General features: G+C 37.9%; 1 protein-coding gene across 1 annotated transcript in view; it reads left to right on the forward strand.

Moving 5' to 3' along the window:
- The window catches only part of LOC122827922 (protein unc-13 homolog B-like), a 152,009-nt gene that overhangs the window by 44,310 nt on the left and 87,592 nt on the right, over positions 1-20,107 (forward strand). Inside the window, exons 10-11 of the mRNA XM_044111028.1 lie at positions 6,302-6,586; positions 6,709-6,796. Coding sequence (XP_043966963.1) covers positions 6,302-6,586; positions 6,709-6,796 — 373 coding nt within the window. The remainder of the gene's footprint in view (positions 1-6,301; positions 6,587-6,708; positions 6,797-20,107) is intronic.

Consider the following 20,107-nt stretch of genomic DNA (forward strand, 5'->3'; position numbering starts at 1 on the left):
AAGTTGACTGCTTGAGCATTAAGTCTCTAAAAGTAGAAACCTTGTTTTCAGATGTTAAATCACCTGATGGTGTCCAACATCTTCATGAGAAAAATGAAAAAGATGTCACTTTATCTGTGCCTGAGCCACCTCCTATCAATGCTCCTACTGAGGAACTTACTATCGCTAAAGAAGATAGTATAGCTGTTAAGGGTGATCTGCCCAATGCTGAACAAACTGATGAACAAGCAGGAAAAAGCATATTTTCACTGTTCAGTGGTTCTACAGCATCCCCACAACAAACTCCCTCCCAAACTGGATTATCAATACTTGGGGGAATTATTCCTAGCTCATCTACTAAAGATACTCCTGGAACAGGATTACTCTCCATGTTTGGTGGGTCAAGTGCACCATCTTCATCTGAATCCAAAGACATACCATCACAGTCAGCACCACAAGAACCCCAGGCAAAAGGTCTGTTCTCTATGTTTGGTGGTTCTATTAGTCAGCCACCATCTGGTCCAAGGGCTCCAATTGCTGGAGGTGTGCGGCCTAGAGGGCCACCACCTAAAGAACCTCCAGGAAAAGGTCTCTTTTCCATGTTTGGTGGAGCTGCGCCTCAACAAGCACCAAGTCCCAGGACTCATCCAGGGGCTGGTCCTCCACCAAAAGGACCAGGATCTTCTCTGTTTGGTGGCATCCTACCAGGTTCAGCAACGCAAAAAGACACCTCTAGTACAGGCTTGTTCTCCAAGTTTGGTGGTCTTGGGAGTCAGCCCCAAACAGGCCCTAAAGTAGGCACACCTGGACAAACAGCTATACCACCAAAACCCAGTGGTCCAGATATCTCAGGAAAGGGACTGTTTGCCATGTTTGGTGGACAGAGTCAACAGCCACCAGAACCACAACCAACAGCTTCTAAAACAAGTGAATCAGATGGTGCTTTTAAAGTGCCGTCTGTGTTTTCACTTGGTTCAAATACGGACAGCAACAAATCTAAAACTGGGTTTGGCCTATTTAATATGTCCTTTTTGGAGGAAAGCAAAACCGAGCCAGAAAAAAGTGTTCCTGTTAAAGAGGAAGTTGTAGTTGAGCCATTAAAGTCTTTAGATGAAGAAGCTCCTTCAGAAGAAGCAGAGAATAACCATGATAAAACTGTAACACATGTACCCTCTGAACCAGTTTTTACAGTTTCAGTTCAGAAAGAACTTCATGTAGAGGAGACATGTCAAGATGTCCAAGATTCCGTCAATGATGTCTCTAAAAATGTTAATGAAGCTTCTGTTCCTCAAAGAGATTCACAAGAAGACATGGACAAAGAAACTACAATACAGTTAAACCTTTCTCAAAATGCCTCAGAGACAGTTGAAACTTTTATTGGAGAGTCATCAAACATTACAAGTAATCTTTCTGAGAAAGAGACAATTGTGGATTCACAAGATGTAAAACAAGTCAGTGAATCACAATCAGACATCCCATGTGGACCTATAGAAAGAGAAGGTACGGTAAATGTTGAAGAAATAGCCGCACAACCAGAAACTGCTATATTAGAAATGAAGATTACTCAAAATGAATCTGAAATAGCTGGGATCAGTCAGTTATCAGAAAAACATGACTCCACTCAAATATCAGAAAATATAACAGATTCTTTGGCAGAAGTAGAAACCTCTGATATTATTGCTGTGGAAGAAATTCGAGATGCAAAGACTAAAGATGTGGACATTCCTTCAAAGGAGGGAAATGAAGATGATTTAAATGTTGCTGTGGAGACTGCAGTTGAAGATGTGGGAAAATCACACGAGGATGCTATGAAACTGTCTGACAAAGACAGAGCAGTTACAGTTGATGAAAAATCATCTGAGAAGCCTCTGAAAGCTGAGGATGAAGAACAGACTTCAGTAACAGATGTGAAACAAACTGAAGAGACCTTGAGAAATGCTGTTGAGATACAGCCACCAGCTGTGGATGTTAAGAAATTACCTGATGAGGATTTGTTAGTTGGTGGTGAACAAAAAACAATCATTTCTGATGTTGAAAAATCAACTGATGGGGCTTTGGTAGTCGCTGATGAGCAACAAACAGTACTATCTAATGTTGATAAAGCATCTAGTGATCCTTTAAAGGTTCCTGGGGAGGAACAAGCCACTGTCACAGGTCCAGAAAACCTAAATAAAGAGGCAACTGACATTGATTCTGTCAAAGAAATCACAGAAAAACCCACTGGAGAAATGGGTGAAAAAGACTTGAAAGCATCATGTGTCGAAATTCCAAAAGAACTGGCTGAACAAAAATCAGAAGATAATATAGATCCTGTGGATAAAGTAGACAAAATTTGTGAAAGTGATATAATTTCTGCAGCAGTTTCAGCATCAAGTGAAGAAAAATCTTTTGAAAACAGTTCAGTTGCACCTGCTGGTCCTTCAACACAGCAACAGCATAGACCAGAAATGTTCAGACCACCTGGGTCACCTGGACAAAGAATGGGAGCACCAAGAATGGGAGGACCACAAATGGGAGCCCCGAGGATGGCAGGACCGAGAATGGCAGGACCGAGAATGGCAGGACCGAGAATGACTGGACCGAGAATGACTGGACCGAGAATGGCTGGACCGAGACAACCAGGACCACAGAGACCCCCTGAACCATCTTCCTTTTCTGGCTTCATGTCTATGTTCTCCACCCCAAGTGCACCAAATAAATCACCAACTGTTGGTGGATTTTTTTCAAGTTCACCAGGATCCTTTTTTGGATCATCACCTACTCCTCGTCAGCCTCAGCAACAACAACAACAACAGAGAAGCTCCTTTTTTGGCCTTCCAAGCAGCATTGCAACAGAATCCATCACCAGTGACCTGTTTGGTATGTTCAAAGGTCAGGAGACAACAAAACCAGAGGAACCTGAACAAACTGCCACAAAATCTGAACAAGCAGAACCTTCTGCAAATTTGGCAAACCCTCAGGACTCTGAAAAGGCAAATGCAGATAATATAACTTTAATTGAAGATGAACAAATTAAAACCACAGAGGATTCTGACCTACCTGAAAAAGGGCTTGTCGAGGAGGCAGAAAGAAAAGACAAAACAGAAGATGATTCTCTCATTGAATCAACAGTAAAGACTGAAAACCCTGAACAAAAGACTGAGTGTCTGGAGGCTGTTGAACATTCAGAAGAGCCTGTTACTGAAGAGTCTTCCAAAGGTGCACCATCTGTAGCCCCTGAAACCAAAGGCATGTTTGATATACCCATTCTGTCTACCCCTAAATTTGGCTTCATGTCTGCAGCTACTGAAGGCACATCATCTATCGGATCCCTTTTCTCTACTACATCCTCAGCCACTAAACCCTCAGAGCCTCAACAGACAGATGGTGGTCTCTTTTCAGGCTTTAAAAACTTTTCAGCTGGTATTTTCCAGGATGAAAAGCCAGCAGGAAAAGAGGAAACACCAAGTGCGTCATCCATGTTTGGCTTGAAACTGAGCTCTGTGTTTGGCACCTCCGACTCTCCCAAACCTGAATCCACCCCACCTGTGATCACATCCCAGCCTCAGAGTGAATCTCCTAAACCGGCAGAAGAACTTGATGAGCCGGACTCTGACAAACCATCCCCAGGTTCCGGGGAAACTGAGAGTGCAGACAATAGTGATATTGAAGGACCAACAGAGACATCTAAAACAGGAAGCTGCGACACCTTAGCACAAACGGCACAATCTGGCATCCCGTCTCTCTCAGGTTCTCTGTCAGAGAGCTTAGATAAGCCTCAGGTAACATTTACACCATGTGAGTTAGATAAGAGGGAAGAAAATACACTTGACACCAGGCAAGCAGAGTTGGAAACAGGACAACCAAAAGATCTATTGATGAAGGAAGCAGCGAAAAGGCTAGTATCTGTATGATAAATGACGTCATTCATTTATCAAGTTTCCGTAGAAACATATGCAACCCATATCCTTCCCTGGTTCCCATTATTTCCTGTTGAGCAGTCATAACATTGTGACCACTGAAATATGTAATACATACATAATTCTTTTTATAAAGAATTTTTATTTTCTGTTGACTTGCACTAAAATGTTCAATTACTTTAAAATACTAATATATCTTTTGCTTTATCTAATAAGAGCTCTTTTGTTGGCAGAAAAGTGGGATATTCACTAAGTAGACAGATGGTCACATTGTTATGGCTAATATGTGTTGTATTTTGTACTTCTGCCCATTTGTCCATTTTCCATCTGGTAGTTTTACTTTAGTTCTTGGTAAATAGTTAAATGTACTTTGATGAAAATATTTATAGTTTGGATCTCATAAATAATCTACAACCTTGTATCCAAAGCTGTTATTAACACCCTTTCATTCTGAGTTTTATTGCCAAACCTTTAGCGAATGATCACATGTGAAAAGGTGTTTTCTTTCAAGTGTAAAAATATAGTGCAGGCACATTACACCGTCTTACTTACGGGCTTCCTGACTGATGGAGGTTCAATGAATGCAGAAAGTGATGGTTTTATTTATTAGCACTCTACTGCTGAGGCGGCTACAAAGTCCCTCCTTCCTTTGTCCCCTGCAGCTCCCTGAATTACACCCAAGTTTCAGCCAATTAATTTAGATGAATCAAAGGTAGATTTATGGTGGTGTTGCAGTAAAGTGGAGGCAGACTGGACACTGGACTAAAAGCAACAGTGAGAAGTAATCTGGCAAACAACCAAGGCTAAGTAAATCATTCCACCTAAAGCACAGAGCCACTTTCCTCGTTAGGAAACTCAATCAACCAGCAGTCACACTTCTCTCTCTTTCCCTCCCCTTCAAAGTCAGTTATTTGTTATTTTCATTATGTCAGGGCTGACTTGCATCAGCTGGCCTTCGACTGCATTTACATTGGAGTTATTTCTTATTTGAGTTAAAAGTAGATCTAGGAAGTTTTTTAAAGTAATATTTTTGTCAGAAAAAATATTTTGCATTACTAAAATTTTGTAGAAATAACGATGAATTAAATATTGGCAATGTTAATGTACAAATTACATGTGAGCCTTTTTACAGAAGTTTTTGTATTGACACAAATAAACCCAGCTTTCAGAACCACTCAGGCTACGTTGACACAGCAAGACCCATTTAATTTTTTTGCTGAAATACATTTTTTTGTCTGGTTGTTCATAACACTGAATGATGCAGTCACTTGCATTAATGTTTGAACGGTTTACAACCCCAAAATGACCTACATTCATAGAAGACGGATTTAGATAACACAGTGTAGTAATAAACCATCAATGGATCAATTTTAAAGTTACTCAGACCCCACAGTGTTGTCAAAAGATCCTAACGTTAGCATTGAGTTATTACTGCAGGATTCTCGTATCAATTGTGTAGACACCATAGCAGTGAATTATATCTCTGGCTTCTGTTTTTAAAAATTCCCAAAATTTCAGAAATGGTGTTGAATCCATTTATCTTAACTCTGAATTGTATATCATTTAGTATCAGACTGTTAAAGCTGCATATCTCTGTATAAAACACAAAGTAGATACACAGTTGAGTGACTGGAATACTTGAGTTTCCTAACACCATCCAAAAAGTTGGGAAAACAACTTTCTGTTCTCCAAATCTAATCCAAACTTCAAATATCTGTTTTAGTTGTTGCTGAACCTTACTAGTCCCTCAAGTTGTAGAGAGTATTTCCTCTCCTTTCCCTTTTTTCCCTTTGTTAGTGATAATTTTTTTTAAATGCATTATTTTTAGAATTGACATTGCAGTGATGGGCACCGCTAACTAAAAAGCTAGTTACACCAACCCCAAAGCACTACAACAACACAGTATTTAGCAGAAGCTAATGCTAAACACAAACTTCAATTTAAATTATAGGTACCCCTGCAGGACTACAACCCTCGAATTTAATTCTGACATTACATGTTCAATATTGCCTCTGAGATATTGTATTTATGTTTATATTTTGCTCCTGTCTGTTTTTTGGTTGGAATAGTGGAGAAAAAGAAAGAATATGAGGAGAGGAAATGGAACTTCTGTTTCAACCACTTCAAAATAAGAGCATGAATATAAACTTCTATTTGAAGAATTCTTAACAGATGATAACCAAAACTTTAACAAAGATGTCAAAATATTACTCTTCAGAAAGCCTAACTAACAACCAAGTAAATTGGTACTTTAGAATTTAGCTGAAAAAAATTAACCCAATGGAAGCTAAGCTAGCAAAAATGCTATACACACATTAACGGATTAGTGGAAATGTGCCCACCATTGCAACTTTTCTCTAAATCTTCTACTTATTACACTGATTATTTTCCCACGGTACTTTAACTAAACTCTCACTTTACAGTCCGTTGGACAGCAGCCATTTTGACTCATCAGGGAACCTGAGCCCCGTCAGTTCCCAGCTGAGCTCTGAACTCGAGGACCGCCACCCTCCAGAGTCCTGCCCTCCCAGCAGCACCCGTACGCCTCTGCGCAGTGAGGCCTCCAAATCGTTTGAGGAGGAAGAGCTGGAGAAGGAAGTGAACGGACTTCCAGAATCTGGTGTGAACAAAGACCGGAAGGATTCATCAGTTTTCTCCCCAAAGCCGAGCTTGGAGAAACATGTTGACACAAATCTAACAAAAACTTGGTTTGTATTTACATTTTTTTTAAATATTAATGTGTTTGTTGTTAAAATTGCAGGATTATGTTTATAACAATTATGTTGCTTATGAAACTGGTAAATAACTGGTGTATTCTTGTGTTTCCCAGTCTCTTTGAGGACGGCCCACCGCCTTGCTCTCCAGCTAAAGTTCGCTGGCTGAAAGCTTACAACAAAGTGAGGTTACAACTCCATGAGGTAGGAAGCACTGGTTCTCTCTCCTGGTTCACCTCTTTCTCCTACATACTTAATACCAAGACAAAATCTCTTGAAAATCTACTCTGGATCTTTCATGTAAACCTAATCATGATAGCATCGCTGCACACACTGACATGCTGGTTCTCTGTGTTTTTATGATGCTTTGCCTCTTTTTCGTTGTGTGTTGGTTGAATTTCTGGCCATGCCTAAAGATTTTGCAATAATTATGTTTTCCCATAAGGATTTTAGTAGTCATTAACATTGGAAATTAGGTACAGACATTTCTTTTATCCATAATGCATCTAAATTACACTTACAGGCTCAAATATATACATACACTGTCACTAATATTTAGTTAAATTTCCCCTTATCAAGTTGGACCTTAGCCATTAACAAGCTTCTAGCTAGAGCTGGACAATAAATCAATAACAATTTATGTCGTGATTGGCACGTGATCAATATCGATAGATAATATGTCTGATAGAATATTTACCAAACACCGCACAGCAGTCTGGGGGATGTAGGCAGAGGAATGGCTTTAGCTGCTTAACCTCTCCATGGCTAGCTAAACAAAGTTGGTGGACTCAACTTGCTCACTTACTCTTTGGTTACTTAGCAACTCCCTCACTTTTAGGTTGCCTAGCAACAACTTGTTGAGAATTTTCAGGAGAAACGGTTTAAGATTTTGCTACCGTGCCTCATTAGTGCTTAAAAATAAAAACCACACAACGGGGTGTACTTAAAACTGTGGATAAAACAGAAAAAGTATTTTAGATATTTGAAACAAAAAGATAATGAATATTTATTGATATAGACTGATATGGAATGCTTATATCATAACACATTTTCCAGCCATATTGTCCTGCCAGGGCTAATGGGTTAACGGGATTATTCTGGCTGGATTATTGGTGGAGTCCATTTAAATAATTTGGCTATTTGGGGGGAAATTTAGGGTCTCTTGTTTTAAACACAGGCTGCAAATTATTAAAAGGGTTGAGGTCACTCCCCCACTAGTACATGAGGTTGAGTACACGAGGTTGATTGACGACGCTGAGACCCGCCTCCTGGCTCTGATTGGTTATTAATGGTTGGGAATCGTGCATTTATTCAAACAGTAAAGTAGCTTAAGGAGGAGGTGGAGGAGATTGATCTTTTCACTGATTATTCATCTCGTATTATATTGTCACAACATGGTGACAGTTTTAACGAAAATGTAAAAAACGTGTTTGTTTTTTTTATTACATATTGCAGCTCTAAGGCTGTAGAAGCCATATGTAGTGTGTGGAGGAAAAAGTCACTACTATGCTTGATTGTAATACAGGAGAATTTTATTTATAGCTTTTTCTGACTTAAATTTAACTCGAGGTGACATTAAAATGGTCTTAAATAGTCTTGAATTTGACTCACTGAAACCTTTATTATGATTTATTTTTCTTCCTGCCTTTCCTTTAACATTTTTAAAGCATACTCACTTTCTGAAAATGTTGGTGAAACATGCCAAAGTCCCTGTTTGGTTACCAGTTTTCAGAGTTACGTTAAATTCCTGACTTTCCCCAACTTTTGTCATCATTAATTTAGTTTCCCTCGTTTTCTTCAACAAACATCCCTGCCTGTTTCAGATGCTCAGCAGAAAGAGATGGCTCCCTGCTTTGCTCCTGGCCAGCAGTTATCACATTAAAGACAAAAATAGTCCCTGTGTTTCTGCAGAAAACAATGTAGCATGGCAACAATATTAGATTTCTATGGAAACACAACCTTAAACTAGTGTAAGGTTAGGCTGTGATCGCTGCAGATGGTGGAAACCACAGTGGCGATTCTCCATGTTGACACCTGTTCAGGCGTTTTTATTAGTTTATTACAGATTTATAAAGGAGGGATGATATTTTAGTTGAAACTTACAATTTTATTTGGATGGATGGATTTAGAGATGGATGGAGGGAGGGAGGGATAGATGGATTGAGGGATAGACAGAGGGAAGGATGGACGTCTTCCTTAAATGGCTGGGTGGGTGGATGGATGGATACCTTAAAGGATGGATGGATGGATGGATGGATGGATACCTTAAAGGATGGATGGATGGATGGATGGATGGAGAATCAAATTTCTATAGCAGAACTTTTATCTGAGCTTCAGTTGCTGTGTGAAAACAACATCTTACCTGAGTTCAACCAGAAAACAATAATTTTGATTCCTCTCTCAAAGAGAGGCCATCATTCCAACACTCTGAGCTCCTCGTCCTGCGACGGCGCAGCTTTTAAGAATAAACTTCATGCTCTGAAAGCAAAGCCAGGAGCTGCATCCTTCTGCATCTTTTGTCAGTTTCACTAAGTGGTTTGTGTCTGGCAGATTTCCAGAGGAGAGAAAACTGAAGCTGGGAGAGGGGAGCAGGAGGGCAGTTCATTTGCAACTAAAATCCTCTGCAATCATCTGCAGTGATGTAAAATCAAGACGGCGACATTTCCAAAACAAATAAAAGCGTTGGGAGATAGTTTAAAATTCTGATTCGACTCAAAGATGATGCAGCAAAACTTTATAATTGTAAATCTACGATTTTCTTTTAAAATCAGTTTATTATGGAGTGAAACACCTTTTTCTCCCTGTAAAAATAAACAATTAGCTCTTCTAAATATATTTTCATTCACACTACATCTGCACTTCGCTGCACTTCTGTCAGGAACTCAATCCGTGTGAGGAAGCAAATGCTTTTGAAAACAACTTTATTCCCTTATTATGCAGATGGTTTATTAAACAGCTGATAAATATTCTGGGATGGCTGTTTGAGCAACTCAACAGGATTAGTGTATTGGTGGGGAAATGACTACAGTGGCTCAGACGTGAAGTGCTGAATTTCAAATAATCAGTAACAAGTTGGGGTGAATTTTTCTTCTATTTTGAAAAAATGCTGATGTGATAAAAAAAACTTTTTTAGTTTTTTTGGAATAGTTTTTTTCTTGTCTTATTGACAGTTTTTACTCCACGCCATTGTTTTTTATTTTTATTTTTAAGCAATAAGAAGATGACGTGGCAAAACCTGAAACTGCTGCTGCGTTAGATACTCGACATGTTGTTGCTAGGTAACCATAGAAGGAGTGAGTTGCTAGGTAACCAAAGAACAAGTGAGTTAATTAGTTGCCTTTTCTAATCTTCATGCTAGTGTCATTTATGTTTTTCTAAAGTTATTTATTTTGCTGTCATGTAGGTTTGGATTTCTTTTCTCCCTTAATAATTAACATTTTAATTTAAGAAGAATTAATTAAAATGTTAATTTTGTTTTTTCTTGTGTTGTCTATAACTAGTATTTAAATTTGTTAGATGTTCTGAAACATGTAACTAGCATCAACTTTTTCTACAGATTTTTTGAGGTTTCCGAATGAATCTTAACATTTTCTTGTAAATTTGTTTAGCACCACATTTGTAATTAACTTTGTAATTCAACACTTTTAAAATTGGGTCGCTGTCTCTAAAAATTGTTCTTCCTGAAACTCCCCTTCTGGAAGTCATCACAACGTCATTCCTCTATTAAAACTGCTGTTTGTAAATATATTTTTTTTACATATTTGTTAAAACGTTCACCATTTTGTGACGGTTTGTTATGAGACAAATAATCTGTGAGAAGATCGATCTACTCCACCTCCTCCATGATCTTATTACCATAATCTGAAGAAATACACTGCTCCCGATCAAAAACTACCTATCAGAACCAGAAAGAGAGTATAAGTGCTGTCAATCATCCTCCTGTATACGCTGTTAAATATGCTAGTGATGGAGAAATGTCTTACAGTCACAGGAAAACTGTTTATCCGGCGTAATCCGTCGTTACGCTAACTAGCCTTAGCATTTATGGCAAGACAGAGGGTGATTGACAGCACTAAGATCCGCCTCCTGGTTCTGATTGGTTGTTCCTCTTTAGCACTGGGAGAAAGCAGAGGAATTTTTTTTCAGATTATCTGTCTGACATCATGCACAACATATTCACAGTTTCAGAAAATATGTAAAAAATAATGTTTTTCTTAAAAGTTACATACTGCAGCTTTAACAACGTTTTTACCTGAAGTAGCTCGTATAATGAGATCAGTAGATACGCAGTTCCACCAGGTGTTTGCTAATTGGTGCTGGCTAGTCTGAAGGAGCAGATTGGGGGAGCAAAGCAATCTGGTATGTTTTTGATGAGGGAACCAAAGTAAAACAGTCGATTTTACTTTACACTGCCCCTTTAAAGAATTAAACACTAAACATATCTGACAGGATGAGGGGCTCAAAACGAATTAGCTTTGAGGGATTTCAAGCTAGCCTTAATTATATTGATCTCCATTCAAGTTATAAAGCAGAAAGAAAAGAAAACTAGAAACAATCATGATAACAGCAGCAGAATGGCTGAACAGAGACGGGAGGATGAGTTCTTCTGGTGATGACGAATGATGCTCAGCATACTAACAACGCCGCTCCGTGAGCGACCCGCCGCTCTGACTTTGGCTGAAAGTCACCGTGGAAATCAAGCCTGTGGGCGGGGGGCGTCTTTATGCCCCGATGTTTCCCTTCCTGCTAAACGTTACCGAGGAAACTTTGCTTTTATTTTTTAATCTCCTCCTGTTTTATTTTATTACTCACAAGACAGTAATAGTATGAATTTAACTAAAGTGGGATCAGATATTTAATGTTCACTTTAATTCCCCTCAATGGCAGGATGTGCTTCTCTGCTCTGCCTGCCGCTGTGTCTGACAGCCGTTATTAGCTTCTTTTTTGCTGTTTGCCTTTTCACACACGTGGTAGTTAAAATTTGCAGCTGGTAGATGAAAGGGTTGAGACAGTTTTATGGCTGAATTGACCGAACCCAGGGGGACTTTTTGTTTTTTGTTTTGCTCATAAGCTGCGGTTATGATTTGTGATCTTGATGAGAGTCTTTTCACATGATGACGGGGAAAGATTTCCTTCCTGGTTCAGAAACAAACCGTCACAATTAGTGATGTTTTTAATGCTCAGCCTCCAATAAAACCTCTAAAGCTGGTTGTAAATGAATCAAAACAAACGAATGAATGAATGGTAGCCTGATTTAATAAGTAAATAAGCAAACAAACAAAGAAACCAATAAATGAATGGACCAATAAATTAGTGATCCAATGAATGAGTGAATGAACCAATGGATGGATAAATGAGCAAAAGAATGAATTAATGTGTAAAAGAACAAAAGAAAGGAATGTGTGAATGAACTGATAAACTGAGGTGAATGAATAAATGGTCAAAACTTTTTTTATTAAAAAAATAATAAACAAACTAATAAATGAATGACTGAATGAACAAAGGAATGAGTGAACATGAAACATAAAGAAATGAATGAAGCAATGAATGGAGAGAATGAATGAAAGCTTTCCTGATAAGTGAATGAATGAAACTATGAAGGAATGAACAAATGATGAATGAATGAACTTGAGAAAAAATATTCAGAAGAAAGGAATGAGTTCTTGAACCAATAAGTGAATGAATGACTAAATGAGCGAACAGATTTACAAACTAATGAATGAATGAACCAATGGATGAATGAATGAGCAAAAAACGAGGGAATGTAAATGTAAAAATTGGATTCTTTTCTTTATTAAGATAAATGTGCAAAATCCTGTTAAATTTTTGAGCAGACGATGATTTATTCTTACAAAATGTCTATTTTATTCTTGCTTTATTGTTGAACAGGTAAAATTTTATTGGGGCCTGCCCCATAGCAATGCATGGCAGGCACCTATTGTTCTACACCTAATAGAATGTCTCTTTCGGTATTATTTATTATTCTTCCGTCACCCGGAATGCTGCAAGTCCACCCACAAAAGTGGTATCAAAACGCGCATGAAATCTTACCAAGTATGTCTGTTTGAAACATGAAATCTTACCAAGTATGTCTGTTTTAGTTCCATCCATCCATCCATCCATCTTCTTCCGCTTATCCGGGGTCGGGTCGCGGGGGTAGCAGCTTCAGAAGGGAGGACCAGACTTCCCTCTCCCCAGCCACTTCCACCAGCTCCTCTGGAGGAATCCCAAGGCGTTCCCAGGCCAGCCGAGAGACATTTGTTTTGGTTTTAGTGCAAGTATCTTAGTTCACTTGAAATAAAACAAAAGTAACTTTACAGTAAGAAACAGGAGCTCGCTTTAACTCAGTAATTCCTTCATATTTGTGAAGAAATGCTGCTTACATTGGCAGATTATAATAAAAAAATCAAAATTAAGGAATTATTGACTTAAAACAAGCTCCTGTATTTTTTGAAAAGTTGCTTGTGAGTTAGTTTTGTCTTATTTCAAGATATTCACACTAAAAAAAAACCTGGTTAGATTTTGTGTTTTTGCGCCATTGATTGTTCATATTTGTTGTACGGTAGTCAGATACAAATCCTCAGGTTACAATTCAATTAAATGACAAAAGATTTAAACCTTTTATGTAATTATTTAATTATCTATAATTATTATTTCTTCAATTAAGTGTCCCTAACTCCAGATTTTACACATTTATTGTACATCTTATTGTACTTTTATGGTTTTATATATAAAGTTTTATGGATGGTTAACTATGTTAGCATGAGACTAACTCATAATTTCCTCTGGATTAACAAAATCCCACATAACCTAACCAAATCTTTACCAATCACTTTTTCTTCTTCTATGATTCCAGTTGCACTGATAAAACAGTATTTAACAGTAAAAATCTTTTTTTTCTTGTTTTTCTTGTAAAAATTGATGCATTTGCATCCTCAAATCTAGTTACAAGAACATTTTAGCAAAATGTGGGAGCTTGTTTTAAGTCAAAAATGTTTTAATCTTGACAAAAAGTACTGGTTCCACTGGTAGATTTTTTCACTTATTTTCTTATTTCAAGTATATTAACTGTAGAGCAAAAATACTTGGTAAGATGTAGTTTCTGTTATATAGTCTTAATTGTTTACATTTTTTATAGTTTTTACATTTTAAATGTAATTTTATTATGTTTTTAAGATTTCATTTAACCTGGTATTTATATGGACGGTTATGTATGTCAGCATGAGATTACCTCATAATTTCCCCTGGATTAACAAAGTCCCACCTAACCTAACCTAATCGTTACAAATCACCTTTTTCTGCTGAAGCTGCATCCATTTTTTCTTCTTCTGTGGTGTCCAGTTGGACTGATGAAGCAGCATTTAACTGTATTTCTGGTAGAAATCGATGCATAATGTGCATGTGCGTCCTCTGGCATATGTGTATCAGCTGGAGTGTGAAAAGTGAAAACTGATGGGAACAGTAGGATGTGAGAGAGAGACGGTGAGCGAGAGCGAGGAGAGGTAGCGCTGGAGATGTTGCGCTTCTGTCAGCTGTGCAACAAGCTGTGATCAGTGGAGCTAATAGGAGGAGGAGGGAAAAAAAGAATAAAAATCATTAAGCAGATAGAGGAGAATGAGAGGAGAATGAGAGGAGGAGGGAGCAACAGAGTGAAACAGCGAGAGAAAAAAGAGGAGGAGACGTCGCGGTCTGAGCTGGGTGGAAGAGACGCTGAGAGCTGCGATCCAGAAACAGGAGCGTTCAGGATGTGCAGGGAAAGTCACGCCCGTCATCATCCCAGTCCTGGAAAACCCAGCAACTTTTCTTCTTTTTCTACATCAACACTTGATGCACGAAAGTCTCTGAAGTCATTATGAATCTAAACGGATTATGGATCATCTTGAAGGCTTTTGTCCCCAACATTTTTTAAGTAGAAGCGCCGTCGGTCTGTTGGCGTTGATGTGGGATTTTTGTGTTTTTATGGTAGCTTGGATCGTTGTGTGAAAGTTTGACTGATTTCAGGTAGGTGTTCTCACAGAAAATGCATGAAAGAGACTAAAAATAAAGAGCTTCCAGCTTCTTTTGAGCTGGTTAGACGTCAAATAAATTAACATTTTGCAACCAATACTTGATTAGAAAAGTCTGTATCTATTTTGTGTGATTTAAACAAAACACATTTCCTCTCTTTGCCATATCACTCTCCAATTAAAAAGTAATTTCTTACAAAACAGAACTTTTCCCCTGTTCCCTTCCAGCCACCTCTTTATTCACTTCCAAACTATTTTTATTTATATACTGTTCTCTTTCTGCTTCTAATTCTCTCCACCGGCTGCTCTTATTTGGCATTTAGCTTGGAGAAAGAAAAATGGAAACCAAAAATGAAGTCTGTGCAGCCTCTGCAAACTGCTCACTAATCGTGACGCCTCAGTCGTGTAGCAAGTCGAGGTTTGAGAGCTGGAAGCCTCAGATATTCATTAGAAGGGTCATAAAATATTAATTGATACTATTGGCTTATTGGCTAAATACTTGACCTGTAAGTTAGGACTTTTGCTGAAGGTAAACTGGAGACGTGATGCGATGTGAGTCGTATTAAAATGTTATTTTTTGGAAGGGAAGCAGCCTTCATAATGATAAAAGTTCAATAAAAACTGCTGTCAGGACAGTGCCTTTAAAAATAAAAGTGAGCTGGATATTTATTACAGAAGTGTGGGTCTCCTATAAAAAAGTATGTCTAATACAGCCAACACTTCATATTTATTTATATTTAGGATGTTTTTACATGGATAACTGCATCAATGCGGAGTGGAATGGAGGCAGTCGGACAGGTCATGCGCTACTAACGGAAACCAAAGTTTGATTAAACGACTCTGGATGTTTGTTGTCCTATTCACTGTGAAATCAAAATTACATGGATGAAAATATGACCTTCATGCAAGCAAGAAGGTTCAAATCTTTCATAATGTATATGTAGCAAAAAGCTAAAATGAGTTAATGGCATGATCAATTAAAATGGGCTGATTGATTTCCAGTTGCATGATTTAATCTTCAGTCTGGTTCTTTGGTCTCAACTGGCCCTTTTTTGAAGAACAGTTTTGTTTACAGACTTCATAACTGATTTTATTTGTTGTTTCTGTTGATTTATTTATTTTGGATATTTAAAATGTCTTCCAGTTCCAGAGTTAAATGGTTATTAGAATTTAAAATATTTTGATATTTGAGAATCTTTGTTATTGCAAAATTTATGCAGTTTATGGTTCAGTAAAATTTGTTGCTGTGACAGGCCTGTGTGCGTTCTCTCTAGGACTTTTAGGTTAATTGGTCTCTTTTCTTTAGGTATAAGTGTGTGAATGAATGTCTATGTTGCCATGTTACGGTCTGGTGACTCTTCTAGGTCCTACCTCTCCTTTTGCCCAATCCGATAGGCACCAGTGTCCTTTGACCCTGCAAAGATAAGCGACTGCAAACAATGGATGGATAGTTTTATGGTCTTTTCACACTTGGTAGATCGGTAGACTCGGTTCGATTTGGGAACAAAACTGCAAATTTTTTTAACATTTTCAGCTGATGTGGTTCTCTTTCAAACTGCAATGTGTCAAACCAAACACTTCCCCTCCTTGCCTGTGGGGGCGCTGCACCAACAACCCCTGAAGGAAACAACATGGAAACCTCAGAAGAAGACACTGAGGCAGCTTCCTTCTCATAAAATGATAACTAAAATGGAGTAGTGTTGAATTGATGGATTGATTATAAAATTTCTTGACACAATGGGAGCCATTCTATCAGTTAGTAATTCTAATAATATCAAATTAGTAAAAAAAGTTTATTATTATTATTTTACCTTTTAGAAAATGCTCTGATTCATATATTGATCTCCAGGATTCGTCTGCATATCCTCGTGTGTTTTTTTTCTGAACGAGGCCTTTGAAAAGCGCCTGACTTGAACCAATCACAGCAGCGCTAATTGCATCTGGTCCAAACAAAATTACAATGAGCCCCCATGTTTATCCCAAATAATCACCTGTAATCAGGTCATAGAAAGCCATTCATTACCAGACATGCTCTGGTGTAAAGTCAAATTCAAAAATACATTGTTTATCATCACAGTATGGATGTAAAGCTCTTCCTGAATGAATTTATTAAATTATGTTTTGCCCAGTTATTAAAAGTCCACCAGTAATTTAATCAGTTATATTAAAAAATATTTGGTTACTTGTGTGTCCAAAGAATAGAAAATTAAAGACCAAGAGTCATCGCAAAGCCACTACATCACAGTTTAGGATGTAGACGTTTTATCAGGGATTAATGGATTTGGTTTTGGAAACAATATTTAACAGTTGTGTCTGTTAAACAGAATCAGGACTATTTACAAAAACGAGACTAGTAATGGTCACTTTGGCAATTTACAAGGCATAAAAGCAATTAAAAAGTGAGTTAGATGCAGCATTTTCAGATTATGCTTGTTCGGTCTAAGAAAATACTCTCAACCTCTTCACATTTAGACCGGCGTACAATGAAGACAATCTCCAGCACGTCCGCCATTGTTGACATCGCTAATTGTCTGCAGACGTGCGTGAAAAGGCGCCTGATGCTGCGAAAGGCCACAACGATTTCCATGCCATCAATCAAACAATGTGTGCATGAACTATGGAGGGGTGAAAGTCTAGGCTATGCAGGCATTCACTCAATGGACACACTGACATTTATATGTGCCACATATAGGACACACTCATTTAAAATCCCAGTTTTCATCTGATGTAGAATCACTAGTAACAAAATGTCAAGACTTTTCTGGCCAAAGTGAAATCTGTCTGCTGGAGCACTATTTAGTTTTAGTTTAGGCTGATTTTTTTCATAAGTCTCAGATGTAAAGTATGTATACTTGAAGATATAGGTTTGAGACTTAAATTTGAAGAAAGCAGGAAGTAGTTCTTTAGTTATTGTCCAGCTATATGACAGTGCCTCCTGGAAAAGACTTCTTGTTTTGGACAGACGATGACCGGTTAAATAAACGTGTTGCATGTTTTGGTGATTGGATTTTATCTTCATGAAGCAGAAATAAAAGAAATGCAGAATTTGTGAATTGGTAATGGAGTGAATTGAACCAGTAACAGCCAAAACAAAGTCTTTTTTATAGTAGTTTCTAGTGTAAATGTCTGAATACACTTGAAATTAGACTAAGCTAACTTACAAGTGACTCTTTAGCAAGACTTAGGAGCTTGTTTTAGGCGAATATTTGCTTAACACTGATGAAAAAGTACTGGTTCCACTGGCTGTTTTTTTTCACGGGCTTATTGTAAATGAAATATTCTTATAATTTCACTTGTAACAAGAACTTTTTCATAAATATTAAGGAATTATTGACATAAAACAACCTCTTTTATCTTCCTGGAAAGTTACTTATGAATTGCTTTTGTCTTATTTCAAGAGATTTGCACTAGAAACTAGATTAAAAAATGTGTTTTTGCTGGAGAACCTAATGTGTATGTAGTTTTTTTAGGGTGTTTTCACACTCTTTCGACTCGGTTTGATTTGGGACTAAAATTGAAACATTTGTTACATTTTCAGCTGTTGTGGTTCATTTTCCCCGTGTCAAACAAACCAAACTAATAGAAAAACCGGTTCCCTTCCTCACCTTTGGGGGCGCTGCATTAAAAACCACTAAACAAAACGACATGAAACTTCTGAAGAAGAAATGTAAACAAAAATGGAGTAGCGCCAAATTTTCGCTGTTGTAGGATTTTTGGTGCATCTTTGGTTAAAAAAAAACAACAAAAAAACACACAAGCCATTTCTCCTGCTTTTGCTAGTTAGCATGTTTTTTATGATTGCATTTACCCAGATTGCCCTGCACTGTAGTCCACTTACTGCTTTTGGAGCGGTTTTTGGTCCATTTGGCGTTCACATATGCATTCAAACTGCGCCAAATGTTGACTTTAACCAAATGGAGAGTGAGGTTTTAGGCGGACCAGAGTTCACTTTTTTGTTGTTCCACTTCCGAGTTCAGTTTGCATTCACACCTCCATAAATAAACCAGACTATATAGGCCAACAAACCATAAATACATGAAAGCAGTCAAACTTATAAATAATGGCCTAATAAGAGCAGAAGTACAAGTCTGGTGAAAATATGTCTGGTTTAGTCCAAGCATGACAGGTGATTAATGGACTGAATGCCTTGAGGGTGTATGAAGGAATCGGAGGGAACAGTGGTCATTGTGCGCCGTGTTACCGCAACGTTAAATGAGTTGAGGGACGGAGGGAGACTAATGTGTCCTGCAGGGACCATTGTCCAAAGGATATGGTGGTACAGAACTGAAAAACGTCTCCAAATGTGACAAAAACAAAATAAATTGGCTATAACTTGGTAAACATTAAGTCATTGGAGCTGGTAATTAAAAATAAGGTTTATTGTGTATGGAAGAAATACACTACAGCTTGCCATACACTGCTAATGATTATTGGGTTGGCTAAATGTCTCCTGCGCACCACACCCTTGGTGTCATTGTCAGCCATTCTTGCATTAGTTTGGTGTGGAGAGCTTTAGATAGTATCTTAGATTAGCAATCTAAATTAATCTAAGCTATTTAGATTGGTTTAAGTAGCTAATCTAAGCTAAGGTTATGGACATTTATGTCCATAATTGTACATAAACGTCTGTACAGAATCATATTAATGTCTGTGTGTATGGGAGCCATTTTAAGTTAGATTAGCTAAAGTTAGCTAATCTAGATTCTGTAAAGAAGAGGAGAAAATCACATCTCCTCATCTGGGTGAGTAGTTATTTCTTTACACTGACTGTACTAAAACAGTTCAATACAAATACATGCATTTCAGCTTAATTATGGAAAAAACAGGAAGATGTTGTCCAAAGTAGGTAAACTCAAATTTAGCTCACAGTTAGTGGCAGCAAACGTTTTCACACAATAATGAAAAAACATGTCTGAATGTATAATGTATTTATAAAATGCAATAAGTCACCAGAAGTCTGACAGATTACGTCTGGAGTACTGAAAGATTTCATTTGGAAACTCTCATTGTTGGAGAATCCAAAGCCCTGAGATGCTAAGTCGTGGTGTTGACTGCCCTTCTGCTTCAAACATAAAGCGAAAATGACAAAGATTATTGCAAATGGCAAAGCAAGGAGTCGGCCCATTTTTCTCGTCTTTCAAGAATAATTTTAAAATCTGAGAGTTTTTCATAATGTCCAATAAATTACAGCAATTAGGAAAACTCAGACAAAAGAAAAAGACAAGCAATATCAAGAGATTGAGCAATTGCTTCAGGCAGAGATCTCTGGGGTGTTTATCAGTCGCCTGAAAGGAGGAAACTTTCCATTTAAACCCGAGGGTTTTTTTTCTTCTTTTCTTTTCTGAATTGGCCGAAACAACAAGCAGCATCGTTGTTTGGCATCTCTTAAATGGCTGAGTGAAACCTAAATCAATTAGCCTCAGGAGGCCGCCCATTGTCATTCGCATCGGGTTACCGATGGCAGCCGGCCAACGGCGGTTCATCCAAGAGGCGCTCATTTAAGGAAACA

The sequence above is a fragment of the Gambusia affinis genome, linkage group LG03 (assembly GCF_019740435.1).
Source record: "Gambusia affinis linkage group LG03, SWU_Gaff_1.0, whole genome shotgun sequence".
Lineage (NCBI taxonomy): Eukaryota > Metazoa > Chordata > Actinopteri > Cyprinodontiformes > Poeciliidae > Gambusia > Gambusia affinis.